A 19,515-nucleotide genomic window follows, 5' to 3' on the forward strand; every position below is an offset into this window, starting at 1 on the left:
GGCCCTGTGGATTCACTCACTTCAGCCCAGGGAACCACACTGGCCATCTGTGACAGGGAAAGGATGGCCTTACATTTCTGAAAGGCAGAGACTTAGGCAGATGTCTGCGCAGAGACAGTACTTCCAGTTCAGAGTCCTGGAAACAACAGAGCACCAGGCACAGCAGAGCCCAAGTTAGACCCATCCCAGTTAGAATTCAGCAACCTTAGAAGGAAAGCTGACTCCAGAAGGTTAGTGGTGAGTATGCTTCTAAAAAAATGCTGAAAATTTCTCCTCAATAAGATGGACCCTAATGTAGACGCTGCCACACACCATGAAATCCCTCAACAGCCACCTGAACAGGCCACACAAGTCACAGCATTCAGCCCCATGAAGAACACAGATGGGTAGGTCAGTGTCATGCCTCTTGGGGTCACTTCTTTAATGTCACCATAGGAGCCTACAGCCATCGAAGTTATCAAAGCTCAAGCATTGAGCCCCCAAAATTAGAATACCTCTTCCCAAGTGAAACTTTTATCAGTCAAAAGAATTAGTAAAATGGGTGGGGCATGGTGTTGCACGCCCTTAATCCAAGCACTCAGGAGGCAGAGGTTGGAGGATCATCATGACTTCAAAGTCACCCTGAGACTACATAGTGAATTCCAGGTCAGCCTGGGCTATAGCAAGATCCTACCTCAAAAAACAAAAAACAAAAAAGAAGAATTAGTAAAATGGAAAAGTCATGTGTTATTATCTTAACATTTGCTACCTACAGTTCTCAGAAGGAATGTTACAATCCTTGCTGTCCAGAGTCCTGACCCCCAGTCACAAGGACATCTCCCATAGCCCAGGAGCCCCAAGTTGCTGGAAGTTCCTAGTCCCGCTACCCACACCCATGCGCTGCCTCCCTTCTTTCCCTTCTGCAGGAGCACCCATCACCAGATCAAGAAACAAGCTACAGGCTGCTCAGACACTCCACCTGACTTACCCACCATGGGGGTTAATAATAACACATATGACACCTCATAAATCACAACATCCTCCACTGGACATAAACCTGGGCCAAAAATATCACTTAAGAACTATTAGCATGTTCCACCTCTGAGCCAACATCTCCTGTTCCTGCTGCAGTCAGCTCCACACAGCTCCCAGTTTCCAGACAATGCTTCTGTATAACATTGCCCCACCAGCCACCCTTTCCTAGCTTCTCCAGCTGGCTCTGATCCTCCAAAGCCTTGCCACCTGTATCAGGAGCCATGTGTGGTCTCCACAGAGAAAAATTTCTGTGTCTTTGGGCCTCCTCAATGCTCCACAGAGACCCTCTCCATCATGACTGTGCTCAAAAGCTGGGAAAGTGAGGCCCAGAGCCATATACTAACCTGTGGGGAACTGGGGGGAATCACTAGACACAGAGAAGGCCACCCCAGAGCCATGAGAATGACAGGCCTAATGTGTATAGCATCTTGAGCCTCATCTAGCAGACCAAAGCTCCTCTTGCCAGAGGTCCCTACTCACACTCATCTGTCCACCCCAGGCCCTACCCTCCCCTGAGACACAGTAGAACCACATGAAACTGGAGTATGAAAAAAGGATGACATCTGGCTGGTCTGAATAGACTCCCAAGCTCCTATACCATGTATAGGAGGGCAAAAGCCCATCTTGTCCTAGTAAGGGTCTCAGACACCCCCACATCTGGTACCAGGGCACTGTTTCTGTTTTCTTTACTGGTCAGAAGGCTCACTCCTGTTCTCCCACACATGGCCTGCCCACTCCTCCCAGCTGGACAGTGCACACCGTATGCTCTGTCTGGCTAAAACAACAAGGGCTGCCAGGTCGTTAGAGCAAAACAGGAAGTTATAACAGATCTTAAAAAAAAAAAAAAAAAAAAACCCTAACTGTGATGGAGAAAAACAAAATATTTATTCCCAGAAATTTGCCTACTACTCAAAAAGCCACCATTCTTAACAGAACAAGCTCTTCAGAAAGTCACTACAAGTGACCCTAGGACATATAGAGCACGTGTATGCCTTGGCCCTGAGGTGCTTTGGGCATACACTTGATGAACTGTGAAGAAAAGTGCATATCAAGACCCCCAAAATCTCTGTGGCCTGAAATACCCCAAGACCATCCTAGGGAATCACTGACCAACAAGGGCAGTGGGCCTCTTCTTTAGTGTAAGACTCCAAGAGTCTGCAGAAGGGGGCTCCACAAAACATGAAGATCACTCTAGTGGTCAGAGCATAGCAGCCCAAAGAAGGTTCAATTTCACATTCTAATGTCAGATTTCCTCTAAACAGAGAAACAGGACCAAATTCACCCCTCATCTTGTTCTCCCACCACTAAAGCAGCCAAATGCCCCACAACTGCAACTAGCATGCCCTGTAGTGTCCTACAGTGGCTGGCCTGTACCAACAGGCCTAGACCAGGACCGTCACCTCTACCTACCAAGAAGGCCTTACCTGTCCACTATAGCCAGATGCTTCCCAGGTAACCTTAAAGAATGTAGCTCAAGCCACAGAAACTCTGGCCTAGCAGAGCTGCCCCTACCAGGCACACAATAGCTTAACCACAATCCTGCACACAGTCTCAGTGATGTATCCACAAGCCATAGCCACTCACCAAGTCCTTCCCAGACTCCCACCTAAAGTACAAACACACATACATAGACCCCCCTAGGGGAGAAGGTAATGAGGAGAGGGTATGAATACCAGACCAATAGCCAGTGACAGACAGTCCCTAGAAGAGCCCCATCATACCCCCAGGGAGGTTGGAAGACTATGTTCAAACATGTAACATTGTCACATCTGCCTGTCTTTCCAGGCAAACAGGGCCCCCAAGTGGGGGTTCCAGCACCCAGCATCCCTCCTAGAGGTGAGAAGGAGGATAACAGCCACAGAGCTATCCATCACAGTCATCTGCTGGCCAAGAGCCACCACCAACATGGCAAAGGAAGCAACTTGTGGGATAACTAGCATTTAAAAGCAGAGGCCATAGGGAGTTGCACCCCACACCCACCAATCATCAGACACCATCTGATGATGGCACAGCACCAAGGAGCTGAACATCACATGCTAGAAGGGTGTGAAATGGTGCAGGCTCAGACAAAAAAAAAAAAAAAACAGCCACATGCTGGCCACTCTACCAGCCCCAAGGAACTGATAACCCACATCCATACAAGCATGTTCACTCATTCAGAGCAAACATTAAGGCCTATCCAAAGGAGAATGGATAAGCCATGTGTCCATGCAACAAGTAGGACTCAGCCACAAGTGAGGACAGACTGCCCCAAAACATCATACTGGGGATGAAGGAATGGCTTAGCAGTTAAGGCGTTTGCCTGCCAAAGGACCCAGGTTCGATTCCTCAGGACCCATGTTAGCCAGATGCACAAGGGGGCGCATGCATCTGGAGGTCGTTTGCAGTGGCTGGAGGCCCTGGCATGCCCATTTTCTCTCTCTCTCTCTCTCTCTCTCTCTGTCTGTTTGTCTGTCTCTGACTCTTTCTCCCTCCCTCCTCCTTTCTCTGTCAAATAAATAAATAAAAATAAAATATTAATAAAAAATTTATACTATACTCACCCAATATCAAGCATCATAGGAGTCCATGACATGGAAACAGTAAAGGTAGAATCCTACAGGACAACTGAGCTAAAATGTGGGGAGCCAGCAGCCATGCCAAGAACTTCAGAGCTTCAGAAGAGAAATGTTATAAAACTGTGCCTATAATAGTGATCATTGCACAAATGCTAATATTTTTTTAAAAAATCACTGATCTTTGCAGGTACTTGGGTGAACTGAATGGCATGTAAATTGTCCCTCAATAAAACTATTTAAGGTTTAAAGGAAAGGACTACAGTCCAGGACTTTCTACTGACCACAAGAGTGCCTGAGACCACACTTGTCCCCAATGCACATGAGGTTCAAGCAGAGCCAACACCAACGTCACTGTGCAAAGATGACTCCACAAAGCATTGCCTTTCATAGCCAATGACTTAAATGTCTTTTGCCCAGCCTCCACCTTCATCCTGACACAAGTGTCAGCAACTCCTGCCAGGCCTTTCCACTCCTGCCATCTGCTCACTTAAGTAGAACCCCAAACACCACCTACCCTTGTGCTGCTTCCAGAAGCCAGGACACCTGTATAAAGCATTTCTCATGAAACCTATCAACACAGAAACATGACAAGAAAAAGCAAAACCTGAAAGAACTCAGGATGGAAGGGACAAGGAGAGCTCTGAGTATGCTGCCCAAAGTCACAAGAGCTGGTACTAGAGGGGTAAATGAGTGCTGGAAACAGGGAGGAAGGATGGTTCAGAGGTAGGGCACTGCAAGGGGTCTGGAGGAGTGTCCCTGGGAAAGAACCATCCATGCTCCAGAGGCCACAGATTGGAAATATGCCCTGCCTGAGCAACAAGCATTGGGAAGCGGGGAGAGTGGAACAGGGGAGACTGCACAGATGCAGAAGCCAAGCTTCTCAGGAGCCCTGAGCAATAGCCAGATGGCCAAGCTGCAGCTCCACCGGGAGTAGAGCCAGGTAGCATGGGAGGCCATGACCACTTCATGTGTTCAGGCTCAGTGAATGGTTGGACAGCAATCTAGCAGCAGCTTAGCACCTCGGGACAGAGTGAAGATGAGACTGCTCCCCTAAAGGCCCAGAGCAAGCTTTCAACATGGGCCTAGGACAATGGAGGCAAGCCCTCAAGGATACCTCTGTCTAAGGGCATCACCTCTCCCACCTACTCAGCAGCACCAACCAAAAGGCAGGGATCATCCACTTCCTCCTTTACCATCCTCAGGTAGCTTTCCAGGTGTGATTCCTGCTTGTTGGTTCATAAACATGCACAGGCAGGTGACCAAGGTCACATATGTAATCAAGAAGAGAGGAGCAGACTCCGCGGTCCATGCAGACCTGCGGAGTATGGCCTGCATGAGCATCCACAGAGACTTGGACCAAAGTTTCTGCTTTTAAATCACCTTTGGCTCCCAGAGTAAGTATAAAACTTGTGAAAGAACCCTGGGGGTTAAGGGACATGAGGGAGGCTGTCTAGGCCACATAACAAAGCCTTGGATCAGAACAGAGTCTGACTCTAGGAAGCCCTTGCTATAGAGAGAGCCAGAACCTAGGCCACCCTGTTGGCTACCACCTGACCCTGCCAGAAAGCAGTAACAGCTCCCAGGAGCACATGCAAGGACCATTCACCAAGGAAGACCAGGCACAAACCAAGAGGAAAAAACAAGCACAACAGCTGGAAGGTGTAAGTGATGGACTCTGGTCCTGGGTGCAGGCAGAGGGGGCCCACTCAGCACAGAGACAAGGTCTGTAATATAGGCAGGGAGGGGCAGATTCAGCATGAATTCAGTCTGAAATGCAGATGGGGAGGGCTAGATTCAGCTTGGAGACTGTGGTCTGGCTGCAGTTCCAACATGAAAAAGTAGCTCTGCTCTACATACACACACCGTGGGACAGAGGACAGGGAGAATGGCCTGCAGCCTCAGCAACCCAAAAGGAAGGTCCCACATCCTCACCAGTGAGATGGACCAAGATGGCTGGCCCCAGATCACAACAGCCCATGAGTGGATCAGGACTCTGTAATGACTGGCCCAAGGATGCACTTCTGAAGATGGGTTTAAGGCACTCTATGTATAAAAGGAATAAAAGGGCAGAGGCAGTGTCTTCCAAACCCATGGGGTATCAGTATTCTGGACCCATGTTCAGGTTATGTCTCTGGCAGAATCCCCTTAATGTCAAGCATCAAGCCCAACCTACCCAGAGTCTCCACCATTTCACCATGGTCACATTCACAAGATAGCCACCCAAGCATCCTACAGAGAACTCATCAGCATACCTCCTCCCTTAGCCACAGGAGGTGGCTTGTCACCCTTCAAAACAACCTTTTAAGCACCAGGTGTGGTGGCACAGGCCTTTAATGCCAGCACTCGCACTCAGGAGGCAGAGGTAGGAGTATCGCCGTGAGTTCAGGGCCACCTGGAGACTACAGAGTGAATTCCAGGTCAGCCTGAGCTAGAGTAAGACCCTATCTTGAAAGAAAAAAATCTTCTACCACTAAAACTGAAGATGCAGGGGCTACACAGGCCTTACAGGAGCTCTCCTGATTCAGTGAGCCAGGCAGAGGAACAAGACCTACAAGATACAAAAATCCAGAGATAAGCTCACAAAACACACCAATATAGTCAGGAACTATGAGCTAAAGATGGATGGTGAAGTGTCTGTCTCACATGAGCTCACAAGGATGCAGCATTATGCAGGTGACCTTCCCCCATCCCCAACCCCAATTATTTTAAATAAGAACAGGCTTTCCACTTCTGCCTTCAAGTTCTCCTTGCCTGAAGAAATGCCTCAATCTGACCTCATATGCTGGATGCTACACTCTCAGTCATTAAGGAAAAAGCCCACAAAGCTTTCTCACAACATTGCCAGGATATTTTTATGAGGGTCCCCAACCCATCAAGCAAGAAGTAAGGCTAGGCGACCAACTCATCACTGCCCTTCCTGAAGAGCTTTGCTCTGGACATTTCCTAAGTTTCAACATGCTCAATCTATACTCCAGGAAGGAAAACCTGAGGAGATGGAGAAGCCTGTGCTTCCAAGTTCCATCCCTGCACTCCAAGGCAGATGCTTGCAAAGCAGGCCTAAACAGCCTGGGCCTGACCTACCTATCAGGCAGCACCAAGGGACTGGCCAGCACAGGTAAGATTTTGCAGAGTCCATCAATGTGGGATTTCCAGGTATCCCAATAACTAAAATGTGCCATGATAGGAGGACTTGGTTGCTCCAGCCCTGGGAGGGAAACAAGCCTGCCTTTTCTCTGTCACATCTCTGCTACAGGAACACACTTGAGTGAGCTCACATGAGGGTACCCAGTGTGAGCATGGGTTGTCCTCTGATAGCACATGGGCAGAGAACAAACACCTCACAGTTCAGGCCATTTCCAGAGGGAACCCACCCCACAATAGAGGAGCCCATGTTCTCCTAGCTGTTGCTCAGAGAAGCTTGCTCCCTTCCTTTAAGTAGCAACACTGCCTGGTTTCTTACTCAGTCAAAGCCTCCCACCCACCACTTCCTGGCCTGGGACAGAGGCTCTTGGCTAGAGGCAGAAGCTGAGGTATCTGGCTTCTCCCTGCTCCACCTACTGCCTGAAGGAATCTGTCCTGCAAGATGAGATTATGAGAGCATCTGTGTGAACAGCATAGACATGAATGTTTCAAGTGTCACTGTTCTCACTGGGCCATCCAACAGCTCCACCCTGTTTACATGAAAGATGGAAAATATTTAATATTTCAAACCACCTCCAGGAACCCAGGCCCCTAAGCAACTCTACACACAGCACAGAGGATGGTGGTCCAGCAGAAGGGAACTATGGCCTCAAAGGCTGGTTAGTAAAAAGTACAGAATATGGCCTAAGCCCCTGGCATTGAAAGGTGGGGGCATGCACAGCATGACAGCAGATAGCCGCCCCGTGTGTCTCAATATTTTAAACATTGAAAGTGGCCAAAAAGTCATGTTTGTGGAAAGTGAAAGGCATTTGTTAAAAAAAAAAAAACAGCTTCCCACAGAAGGCAGCAGAATCAGCTTATAATACTGCCTCACTTGAGTAGGCCATCCTTGGAGACAAGGGTGGATCCTGTCTTACAGACTCAGGAAATTCACTATAATTCTCACAGGGAAAAAAAAAAAAAAAAAAAAAACCCTGCAATCTTGGGTCAAACACAACAATGCCAAAAAGAATGCTGTGGTGCCTCCAGCTACTTGACCTGGGACTGGCCTGGGAGGTCAGAGGGGAGCCGGAAGGACAGACTAGATTGCTAGTGCCCCCACACCAACATCCATGGATAGTGCAGAGATGGACACACACACCCCAGTCTCCCTCAAAAGAATGCTTGCCCTCTTGGGTGGCTATCTGCTATTGAGTCCAAGACTCCTAAACCACACACACACACACACACACACACACACACACACACACACACGCACACGCACACATATCAGCCACAGTCTCCCACTGCAGCTCTAGGCATCAAGCATTAATATGGAACTTAGGCAAGGCACAGGAAGCAAGTATGGCCAAGGAGGACCCACACTGAAAAGTGGGTAGAGAATCAAATGCAGGCTATCTAAGAAGCCCAGGGGAAAATTTTTGTTTAAAATGACTGAGCAGCTTATGCCAGGGAGAATGAGAAACCAGACCCATGTGAAATACGTTGCCATGTAGAAGTTGCCAGACACGGTTCCTACGGGACCCAGCACCTCAAACAAGACCCACACCCTACAGGGCTGAAAACACCCATCCACAGAAACTTGTACACTAGTACTCAAAAAAAAAACAGAATGAAAAAACAACCAAGACTCAAGCACACAGGAGACTACTGCCTAATGCAGAAGAACAAGTGAAGACCTGATACAAGATACAAGCAACACCTCAATAACATTGTTCTCAATGAAAGAAGCCAGACACAGAAGCCACAGGGTACACTGGTACACATTCAGAAATATCCAAATGAGGCAAATCCACAAATATGGTAAGCAGACTGATGGTGGGCAGCAGCTGGGTGTCCGAGATGTGCAAGGTGACAGCTAATGCACAGGGGCTCCCTTTGAGGTGACATAAATGTTCTAGGACTGGCAGCAAGAGTCCCATGGTCAAGGACTATGGGGCAGAGTCTGGGAAGAGGAGGGAGATGGAGCCTACCCTCAAGAAGGCTACTAGGAGGACAAAGCAGACTGGTAGAATATGAAGGGGGTTGTGGCAACATGGTATCAGAGACTGCAGGATAGGCTAAAGCATAGCACCTTCCACATTGATTAGGAAAATCTGGCAAAGTGAGTAATGCTGAAGAGGTAGGAGGGAGAGGGAAGCGTGCCAAGAGACTGGCCCAGAGTCCATCTACCCACAGCAGTTCTGACTGGCCTCCCTCCATCCTACAGCTCATGAACACCTGTGGACCAGGAACCCTCCGCTCCCACTAATACCCCACATGAAGCCCATACTCACACAGCTCTGCAACCCAGGTCTGCCTGGAAAGGGCTGCTCAGAGTTGACTAAGCAAAATGGGAAACCAGCTCCAAGTACCATCTCGCCCTAAATACATAGCAGGACTGAAGGCCAAAACAGCCTGACCATGTAAGGGTGAGAACTCTGAAACACTCTTGCAAGCATTTACCTTCTCGGTTCACTTCTAGTAGAAGTGTATGGAGGGCTGGAGAGATGGCTTAGTAGTTAAGGCATCAAGGGGGCACATACATCTGGAGTTCGTTTACAGTGGCTGGGGGCCCTGGTGCTCCCATTCTCTCTCTCTTCCTCCCCCACCTTTCTCATAAATAAATAAAATATACATATAAATATTTAAAAGTATATGGAACTTAGAACTAGGAACTTGTAAGAGGCAACCTGGCAGTCACTACCAGAAAGCTGAAAAGTAACAGTTGCATCTGACCACCTGGGGGACACTCCTAAACATGTAAAAGTCCACCAACTGGGATAGATTCTCGGAGTGTAGGCCCAGAACACCTCCCAGACAGTGGATGGGCCAAGACTATCTGTTTCCTAACACTCCAAAATGACTTTCTCTGCCTCATTCAGAATAGGATAGCAGAGCATCCCTAAAGTTTTGTGTGCAGGGACCCATCACTCTGCTGTATGGCACATACAATGTATTCTGTGCTTAACATTTCAGCCTCAGTCTCAACTGTGTGTGTGTGTGTGTGTGTGTGTGTGTGTGTGTGTGTGTGTGTGCGCGCGCGCACACGCGCAGAGGTAAGAGGACAACTTTTGAGCTCTGGTCCCTTGCCTTCTACCTCCTTTGAAGCAATGTTTCTCTGGTTCTTTGTTCTCCATTGCATTTGCCAGGTGAGCTGGCCTGCCAACTTCTGAGAAATCCTCCTGCCTCCCATCTCACTGTTAGCAAGCTAGGATTACAAAAGCCAGCCACAGCTTCTATCTCTTATGTGGGATCTGGGGATCTGAACTGGGGCTCTTTTATGTGGGAACTGGGGCTCTTTTATGTGGGGTCTGGGGAACAGAGCAGCAAGGGTTTTATCCGTGGAGCAATCTCCCCAGCTCCAGTCTCAATAAGATGTTCAGGAGATCCCAGGTTGTTGTGGACAAAGCCATGATTAAAATTTACATACATAGGCTGGGTCATACCTCACTAGGAGAGTCCTTGGGTTTAATCGCCAACCCCCCTCCCACAAAAAAAAAAAAAAATTAATTACAGTGTTTCAAGATGGGTCACCTCTGGGTAAGGAAGAGGAGGGAGCTTAGGAGAAGAAACTTTCAAAACTGCAAAAGAAAAAACAAACTACTCCTGCATAAAAGGAAAAGTGTCCTTCAGAGCCAGTGTGTCTCTTTCAAGTCTGACACCTTGCCCCTGGGAACTATCTGCCTAGAAAGTGGCTAAGGCACAGGGAAGAGGAAAGTTTGTTTCCCACAGAAAGAACTCCTTTGCAAGCATGTGGCAGCCAGCAAGGGCACATGTCATACCAAGACAAACAGTTACAAGCCGATCATCTAAAGCTAACAGCCAAGGAATTCAAGCCACCTCACTGGAGAATTCACTGCTTTCTCCAATAGGTTTCTCATCCAAAACCACAATCCAAACCCCAGCCATAGAAGGAGCCCCTTAACGTGAGCAGGCCCCTGCTCGGCTGGTCTACTGAGGTAAGGCTGCCCCTGGGGACTGAACTTCCCACATTAAGAAATGGATAGATTCGGATTAAGCTATGCACTCTTCACTAAAACAGATGATCCTCTAAATGCAAACAGTACAAAACTCCACAGAGTCTGCAGAAAAATAAAATTCAGAGAACATGTTGTTGTTAAATAAGATGAATTAAGTTACCTGCTTCAATACCAACAAACAGAAATGGATATATACAATGCAAACACAACAAAAATTCTTGGACTGGGAACCAAAGATTACTGGAAAGAATGTATACGTAGCAAAATTCAAAAATAAAGTGCCCCACCATGCCTAATTTTCCTGACATTTCTGAGGCTTTGAAGCCACAGCTAACGGATCTGAATCATCTGAACAAAACCATGCTACAGTGGTGACATGTTACTGGAAGGCCTAGAATAGAATGCTAAATATACAGGCACACACCCATACAGGCCCTCATAGAGAACGATCACGCGTGAGACTGCATCAAACTGTCCACAGAGAGGACAGGCAGTGCCTCTCTGGCAGGCATGCCTAATAATCCCACGCCAAACTGGGCGTGGTGGCACATGCCTTTAATCTCAGCACTTGGGAGGCAGGAATAGAAGGAAGGCCGTGAGTTCAAGGCCACTCTAATACTACATAGTGAATTCCAGGTCAGCCTGGGCTAGAGCAAGACCTTACCTCAAGAAACCAAAAAAATTAAACTATAATAATAATAATCCCATGCCAAGTTAAGCAACCAAATAGGAGAATAATCCTTGCTTTGTATTAGAAAAATCAAGCCTAGACTGTGCAAACTCAGCTTCATGAAACTCTTCTCCCATGCTTGCTGCCCAATGAGGAAGCAAGATCCTTCCCTGAAATCTACATCAGGCTGGTATCTAGGCACACATCTCCCAGTACAAGGACTACAACTGTCCAGCTAGGCAAGGGGAGAGAGATAGGAGGAGAGTAATGTGGCTCCACAACTACAATTATGACATTACCGTTTTTCTTAAACGTGCCACTTGAGGCTGCACTCTGCTTTTATTTGGGTTGGCAGTTTAAGTACCAACAGTGGGGTTGTACCATGACTGAAATGTTGAACTAGGTCAGCCTCGACCTGCTCTGGGGAGCTTCCAGTGCCCCAGGCCTTAGCTCCTTCTGCCTCCAAGAGGTGCCTGGGTGGGTAGGACTGGGGACTACAGGAGCAGTACTAGAAAACAAAGGCCTTAGGCAGTCAGCACCCTTTCAGTCTAGGAAGAGCTTTCCAACACCTTTTTCTTTATAATTTAAAGACATCAGCTGTGGCCTTTTATTTTTTTGTTGTTTATTTTTATTTATTTGAGAATGACAGAGAGAGTGAGAGAAAGAGAGAGAGAGAGAATGGGCGCGCCAGAGCCTCCAGCCACTGTAAACGAACTCCAGATGCGTGGGCCCCCTTGTGCATCTGGCTAACGGTGGGGAATAAAGCCTCGAACTGGGGTCCTTACGTTTCACAGGCAAGTGCTTAACCACTAAGCCATCTCTCCAGCCCACCTTTTTCTTTAATACACAAGGACTATAAAGTACTCCGGAGCTCTAACAAAGCCATCTCATCTAAGAACAAGTTACACAGCAAAATGAGAGTGCCCCACACCTCAGGCGCCAAGGGAGACAGGGCAAGGGGCAGTTTGGGGATCAGGGTCAGAAACCTGAGCTCAAGGCAAGGGATGGGGTTTACGCTCAGCCTAGGTTTGTAAAGGAAGATCAAGGATAAGGGCAGGGAGCAGTTAGGGGGCAGGGCTCCTGGTCAAGGGCCAAGGGTGAGTGCAGGGCTTGCCTGGGGTGTGAAGAGGGGACTCAGGATTCAGGGTCGGCCTGGATGGGGTGAGGGGAGGACAAGAATTTGATTGATAAAGGTTATGGAGTAAGAATTCAAGTTTAGGGATCCAGGAACAGGGGGCTGGGGGGCCAGGATTGAATCAGGCAACCCAGGAGCAGGAGATGTGATTTAGGTTTGGAGGTTTGGAGGCCAGGGTTTGGGAATCAGGACGCCAGGTCAAGATACATGGCTTTGGGGTTCAGGGTCAGGGAGGAGGTAGGGATTAGGGGCAAGGGCTCTAAGGTTCTAGGATGGGAGCAAGGTACCAGCATCAAGGCTGAGATTCAGAGAACAGGGTTTGGGATCGGTTCCTGGAGTCTAAGTTAGGACTGGTCTTCAAGTGCTGGCCTCAGGAACATCAGGAGCGTTGACAAGATCTGTCTATGGCCTCTAAGGGTTTCCAGGCCTGGGGTCCACCAGCTCTGGGCTCAGGGTCTAGAGCCCGGGGTTCACTGGCCCAGAGTCCAAACTGTGGGTGGAGATGACAGAGTCCCGCGTCGGAAGCACTCCTAGCCAGAAGTCCGAGGCTGTGGAAGGGGCGTCAGGGCCGGGGTTGGGGTCCGCAGCTAGGGTCGGGGATGTCCGGGTCCGGAGACGGGGAACTGCTTGCCCATAGCCGCCCCTCCCCAGCCGACGGCGCGGCACTTACGTCGTCGAAGAGGGAGCCCACGTTGGCCGTGATCAGCAGGACCGCCGTGCCGGGGGCGGCCGCCTTCCCTGCCATGGTGCCCGGGCGGCGAGGGCGCTGGGCTGGGCGGCACGGCCGCTTCCTGCAGGGACGGCCGGGCCGGGGTCTCGCGGGGCCGCGGGGCGTCAGCTGCGACGGGGGACGGCCCCGGGGAACATCGTGAGCTCGGCGGCTGGTGCCGAGCCTGGCCGGGGCTCGGGCCTCGCGGTCGCCTGCTCTTAGCTGCTCCGCGGCCCCGCGCCCGCTCGCCGCCGCGCCTCACAGCGGCCCGCGCGCAGCCATTAGACCCGCCGGGAAAGTTCCCGCAGCCAGCGCCGCCGACTCTGGCTGGGCAAGTCCCACCCCTGCCGGGGGCGGGGCCTGCGGCGCGGGCCTGAGACGAGCTGGCGGGGCCTCGTGGGCGGGGCATGCACTTAAGGGGCGGGGACTATGGTGGGGGCGGGGCCTGTTCTCACCGGCTGGCAAGGGCACGGTCGGGCTAGGGGCGGGGCCTGCCGGCAGGACATGGTAAAGGGGCGGGGCGGAGCCGGCGGGAGGGACGGAGTCGGATCGCAGCCTGGGGACATGGGGGCGGAGCCTGTCCAGGGAGGGGAAGGGCGGGGTCTAGGGACGGGTCGGGGCTGCTCATGGGCTGCTCTCCTGTCAGTCAGGCAGGCCGGGCCTCCGCGCGCCCTGCCCCGCCCCTCGACGGAGGCGCGCAGATCCCGCCCTTCGCACTGTCGTGACGTCACGAACAGCCGCGGCTCTTAAAGGCGCAGCACTGTCTGGTCGTCTGTGGCTTCGGGCTCTTTGCGGTTCTAATGGAACCCTCCAGGACTAGGACCTTCCAGCCAGGCCCTGAGGAGTGTAGACCTGTTGTCTAGCCTCGAGACATATCAATGGAGCTATGACCCTGTGGGTGGCAGAGGAACCTCCTCCAGCCCTGCAGCATTAACTGGGTCTGCACCCCAACCCTCCTGATAGACCAGTGTATGGGATTTTGCAACTTCCTAACAAGGCCACCCAGTTCCTGATGCATGACTTTACTTACAAGACCAAGAAGGCTGCTGCAGACAGAAACTATGAAACAGTAAAAGAAATCGGTTTTTTAAGTAAGCTCTAAGCTGAGCGTGGTGACGCAGGCCTATAATCACTCCAGCACCATGGAGGCTAAGGCAAGAGAAATGGCACAAATTCAAGGCCAACCTGGTATGCCTAGTGAGTTCTAGGCTAGCCTGAGCTACAGTGTTTCAAAAGTCAATTTAGAAAGAAAGAAAGGAAGGAAGGAAGGAAGGAGGGAGGGAAGGAGGGAGGGAGGGAGGGAGGGAGGGAGGGAGGGAGGGAGGGAGAGTGGGTGACATAGACGGAGGAAGCGAGAGAAAAAGCTCTGAATCTGAGTCCACATGTGCCCCTCAGGGACAGCTTCCGTGGGTGTTTGCACATGGTCACACCCAGAAAGTTTAGCCACCAGAGAGCGGGGTAGGGAGAGTTTGGGGCAGTATAATCAGTAGTGGATATAAAAGGAGTCCAGAAACGTCTCCAAAGTAGGGTCAAACTGGTTTTATGACTGGAACAGAGGGTAAGGGAACAGATGGTGGCCCAGACCTCCCCTGCTGGAAGGCCCAGTCCAATAGGACTGCCACAGCTTAGCCCTAGCATAGACAGTACTGTACACCACAGGACTCCCTTTGCAATGCTAAATTTTCTAGTAGGTACATTTTTCAAAGGTAGCAAGTAACAGCTAAAATTCATTTTAGCAGAACATTTTATTTTTTACTTATTTGAGAGAGAGAGAGAGAGAATGGGTGCACCAGAGCCTCCAGCCACTGCAAATGAATTCCAGAGGCATGTGCCACCTTATGCATCTGGCTTACATGGGTCTGGGGAATAGAACCTGGGTCCTTAAGCTTCACAGTCAAGCACCTTAACCACTAAGCCTTAACCACTAAGCCATTTCTCCAGCCCAGCAGAACATTTAATTTAATTTAATGATACAACTGACATCCAATGTACAACTAACAGCACTGATGATAATGAGATGGGAGAAAGTTTTCTTACAGGGCAAAAATTCACTTCCAAGGATTGAGTGTGGGCTTCTGGAGAGAAACTCATGGCCATGATTTTGAATGGCTAGTCTTGCAATCATTAGTGGAAGGGAAGATTATTCATAAGTTAAGGGGGGTGGTATTCCAAGAATGGATTGCTCTTTTCCCAGAATAATAGTTTTAATTTTTCTCTCTTCTATTCTTCTGGGTTTGGGTATGTAATGGTGTTAGATAAATGATGGGAGCAGGCAAATTTGCAAGACTAATGACATGGGAATGCCATTATAATGAAGCAAAGAATAGTTAGGAGTCACCTTGGTCTGCCATGTTGGCCCCAGTGGTTTTGGAGGGCTTGGGTCTACAGTTTGATACTGATGTCCTGACTTAGTACCAATGTGTGTGGTATCAACCTAGATGCAGCCATGCAATTTGCCTCTCTTATTTTCCCTATGCCTGTCAAGTCTCCCTCACAACCACTAACTGCCAAAATCCATCTGACTTATAAACCAATGTCTTCATTCAGTAGGTGTCAGTTGTGTACTGCATTGTGCACCGTCTCCCAAAATTCATGTGTTCAAGCTTTAAACTCCTTCCCCCAAATGACAATATTAGGATATAGGAGCTATCCGGAGATTATAAAGTCAGATGGGAGTCATTAAAATGGCACTTTAATAAGATCAGCGAGCTTATAAGAAGGTATCAAAGAGTTCCAGTCCTCTCCACACCCTCTATCTGCACACATAAAGGCCAATCAGATGCAGCAAGAAAACTGTTGCCTAACAGGAGCATACCCTGCTGGCATTTGATCTTGAACTTCCAGCCTCCAGAGCTATAAGAAATAAACTTCAGTTGTGTAAGCTATCCAGTCTTTGATATTTTGTCATAGCCGACAAAGCTGGCTAATACAGTCTCTTATTTTCTTTTCGACAATATCAGTTCAGGACAAGCACATCTTTGGTTTGGTTTGTGTTTAAGTTTTTGTTGACAACGTCCATAAATATACACAATATACCATGGTCATAATCCCCTCTCACACCACCCTCCTTCCCCCTCCTAACTTCTCCCCTATTGAATCCCTTCTTTTCAACTTTAGTTGTTTTTATTTTTTTATTTTTATTTTTTTGTTTTTATTTTTTGAGATGGTCTTACATAGCTGAAGCGGGCTGTGCTCTCTCTCCTAATCCTCCTGCCTCCACCTTCCAAATGCTGGGATAAGAATGTAACACCACACCTGGCAGGCATATATACCCCTAATAATAGAAGCTAAATATAGGGTATAGCTGCTTCCGGGAACCTACTTCAAAAAAGGTTGCATTCCTGGGCATGATGGTACACACCTTTAATCCCAGCACTCAGGAGGCAGAAGTAGGAGGATCACCATGAGTTCGAGGCCACACTGAGACTACATAGTGAAGTCCAGGTCAGAGTGGCCAGAGTGAGACCCTACCTCATAAAAAAAAGGTTGTGGGCTGGAGAGATGGCTTAGCGGTTAAGCACTTGCCTGTGAAGCCAGAGGACCCCAGTTCGAGGCTCAATTCCAGGACCCACGTTAGGCAGATGCACAAGGGGGCGCACGCGTCTGGAGTTCATTTGCAGTGGCTGAAAGCCCTGGCATGCCCATTCTCTCTCTCTCTCTCTCTCTCTCTCTCTCTCTCTCTCTCTCTCTGTCTGTAGCTCCCAAATAAATATAAATAAAATAAACCAAAAAAATGTTTAAAAAAAAAAAGGTTGCATTGCCTCTTTGCATCCCCTCAGGCCATCTTCCCCCTCAGATCCCAGTACCCCCAGACCTCCTTTCCCCATAAGCCATATCCTATAATGTTATGCATTAGACTCTACCCTTCTTTGAGGCAGACCCCTCCTATCCTCTCAAACACTACTCAACCACACAGTCTCAGCCCCTCACAGTTCTCCTGTCCTCTTTATTCTGTGTCCATTTTAGAATCCTTCAACATCCAAATGAGTGGCCCTGGTTCAACTTCAGTACTCTTTCCCTATCATAACCACACCACCTCCAAGTCCAAGCACTTCACCTGCCCCACACCACTGTCTTACAAGTTCATGTTTTAAGGGACCTTGTGTAAAATTCCAACCTGATGCCGTTCCCATCCTTTACCAGCACACACATGCCCACGCACATGCAGATGCCCACACAGACATGCATATACATGCCTCATTTTCCTACTGCCTCTATTCTCCTGGGGACAGAGCACTTCCATGCACCCCTTCCTTGCCTCTCCCTGTCCCTTTCTGGGTTGTCCCCAGAACTGATTACCTGGGCTACCTACCTCCTCTGAGCCTTCCCACATACTAGAGAAAATTAAACAAGAAAAACTAGAAAATACCCAGTACGACACCCATGGTCCACCCCCCCACCTCCACCCGCCAGTCTCAGGAGCTCCCAAACTTAGCACCTACATGAGCCCTTATCAATCAAAGCTGTCACTAATTTTCCTATTCACTTTCTTTGGACCACTAGCCACCCTTCCTTGTGGGCATCCTTGCTATCACCAAGGCATTGCAGCCTACAATCTTTCTGCCCAGCAACAGGTCACTGGCATCTAGCAGCTGCTCTACGATAGGGTGATGAGGCACCCACCTCACCCTAGGCCACCTCCTCCTGGGTCATGCTATCAGCTCACGGGCAGGCTGGTGACTCCGATGTTATAAACACCTCCTTCAACCTATGCCCCAGTGTTTCCCCTCATCTCTCTGCTGCCTGGGCTGCAACCCTGTCCTGAAGGTGTCCTGGAGTCTCTGCACAGCATGCTATGGGGCCCTTCCCTTCCAGGCCTTCAGATGGACTCCTCATGCCCACACTGCACTTGGGTCAGTCACAGGATTTTCACTGGCCTTCTGATTCAGTAGTCAGTTCCCAGGCCAGATCTCAGAGGGCTTTTCAACATGGCTGACCTTGGACTTGCTTCTAGAGGCTTGCAATGGTGTCCATGGTGTGCCTGTCCACACCCATACCATGGAAAACCACCCCCTTCTCATTTCCCTTGCTAGTTTCTCTCTGAGTTCCCACCCAAAGCCCTGGGGTTTGGGTTCTGTTCTTCCTGGGTCGTACTTCCTCCCGGCTGATTTCATGGGGCCTACACCCTGCATTTTGTTTACATGCTTAGACAATCAATAGAAAAGAGCTATCTCAAACCTATACACCCCTTCACTTCTGCAGTTCAGATTCAAAGCACCTCTTAGTGACATCCCAGAACTGGACTCAGAGCCATGGCCCAAGCTGAGCTGAAATTCACTATGTAGTTCAGACTGTATCATTAGCCTGACTGCCCTCCTTCTCACAGACTCCTTCTTTGATATGATCTCTCAACTCACTTGCCCCATCACACCATCCCAGTCTTATGGAGCTGACCACATAGAAAATGCTTAACAAATACTTATGTGAACCAGTGACTCGTCAGGCTCATCATAATGCCGGGTCCAGTGGCTCTCCAATCTTCAGAAAGATACATTGCTCCTATCCCTTGTTTAAATCCACATTCCTAAAAGTGGAGAAGAGGGAGGCTCCTTTTCCTATGCTTTCTTTACATTTTGGATATTGTCTCCAGTGTCTGTGTTATGGGAGCCACGAGAATAAAAAGAGGGGGCTATAAAGTTCTGCTCTTAGTTGAGTAGAGGCCTGGACTCACTGATTAGCAAAGGGCAGAAGGTAGAGGTGGTGGCTTGAGTCCTTCCTGTTGTGCCATCACCTCTATCTTCTGCCCTTTGCTGATCAGTGCTCTTGGGCTCCCAGGATGAAAATTGGGTCTGAGCCATTTGTTAAACTATATGTTGTGTTTGGAAAGAGTGCACACTGACCAGTAGATATCACCTCATTGCTAGTCTAAGACAGCACCAGTCTATTTACAGATTCAGAGGTATCGGACACAGATGCCTTGTGGGTGTCCACAGCCCCATTCAAAAGTCACCCTTGGAATATATGTTTACAACACTTGCAGAATAGAGTGCATTTCAATCATCAAATAACAAGGCTTCACTATTCCTGCCACTGTATATGAAAACACTGAGAATGAGTGACTCATGGCAGACAGAGAACACCACTGAGTGTATAGCAGAAAGAATTGTGGGCCCTGTGCTCTTTGCAGGAACTGCTTCCCGTCCCTTGATCTGTCTTTTACTATTTTTTGTCTTGTTAATTTGTAGCTTTTGTTTTCTTGAGACAAGGTAGCCCAGGCTGTCCTAAAACTCATTATGCAGCTCAGGCTAGCCTCAACTCATACTGATGTTCCTGCATTAGCCTCCCAAATTCTGGGATTACAGGTAGATGAGCCTGTGTACTTTGCC

At 49.1% G+C, this 19,515-nt stretch overlaps 1 protein-coding gene across 2 annotated transcripts in view; it reads right to left on the reverse strand.

Moving 5' to 3' along the window:
- The window catches only part of Inpp5a (inositol polyphosphate-5-phosphatase A), a 198,750-nt gene extending 185,500 nt beyond the window's left edge, over positions 1 to 13,250 (reverse strand). For both annotated transcript variants that reach the window (XM_004669649.2, XM_004669650.2), the window contains exon 1: positions 13,151 to 13,250. In XM_004669649.2, coding sequence (XP_004669706.1) covers positions 13,151 to 13,225 — 75 coding nt within the window. In that variant the 5' untranslated portion in view covers positions 13,226 to 13,250. The remainder of the gene's footprint in view (positions 1 to 13,150) is intronic.
- Between the last annotated feature and the right edge of the window lie 6,265 nt (positions 13,251 to 19,515).

The sequence above is a fragment of the Jaculus jaculus genome, chromosome 1, assembly GCF_020740685.1.
Source record: "Jaculus jaculus isolate mJacJac1 chromosome 1, mJacJac1.mat.Y.cur, whole genome shotgun sequence".
In the NCBI taxonomy this organism is placed as follows: domain Eukaryota; kingdom Metazoa; phylum Chordata; class Mammalia; order Rodentia; family Dipodidae; genus Jaculus; species Jaculus jaculus.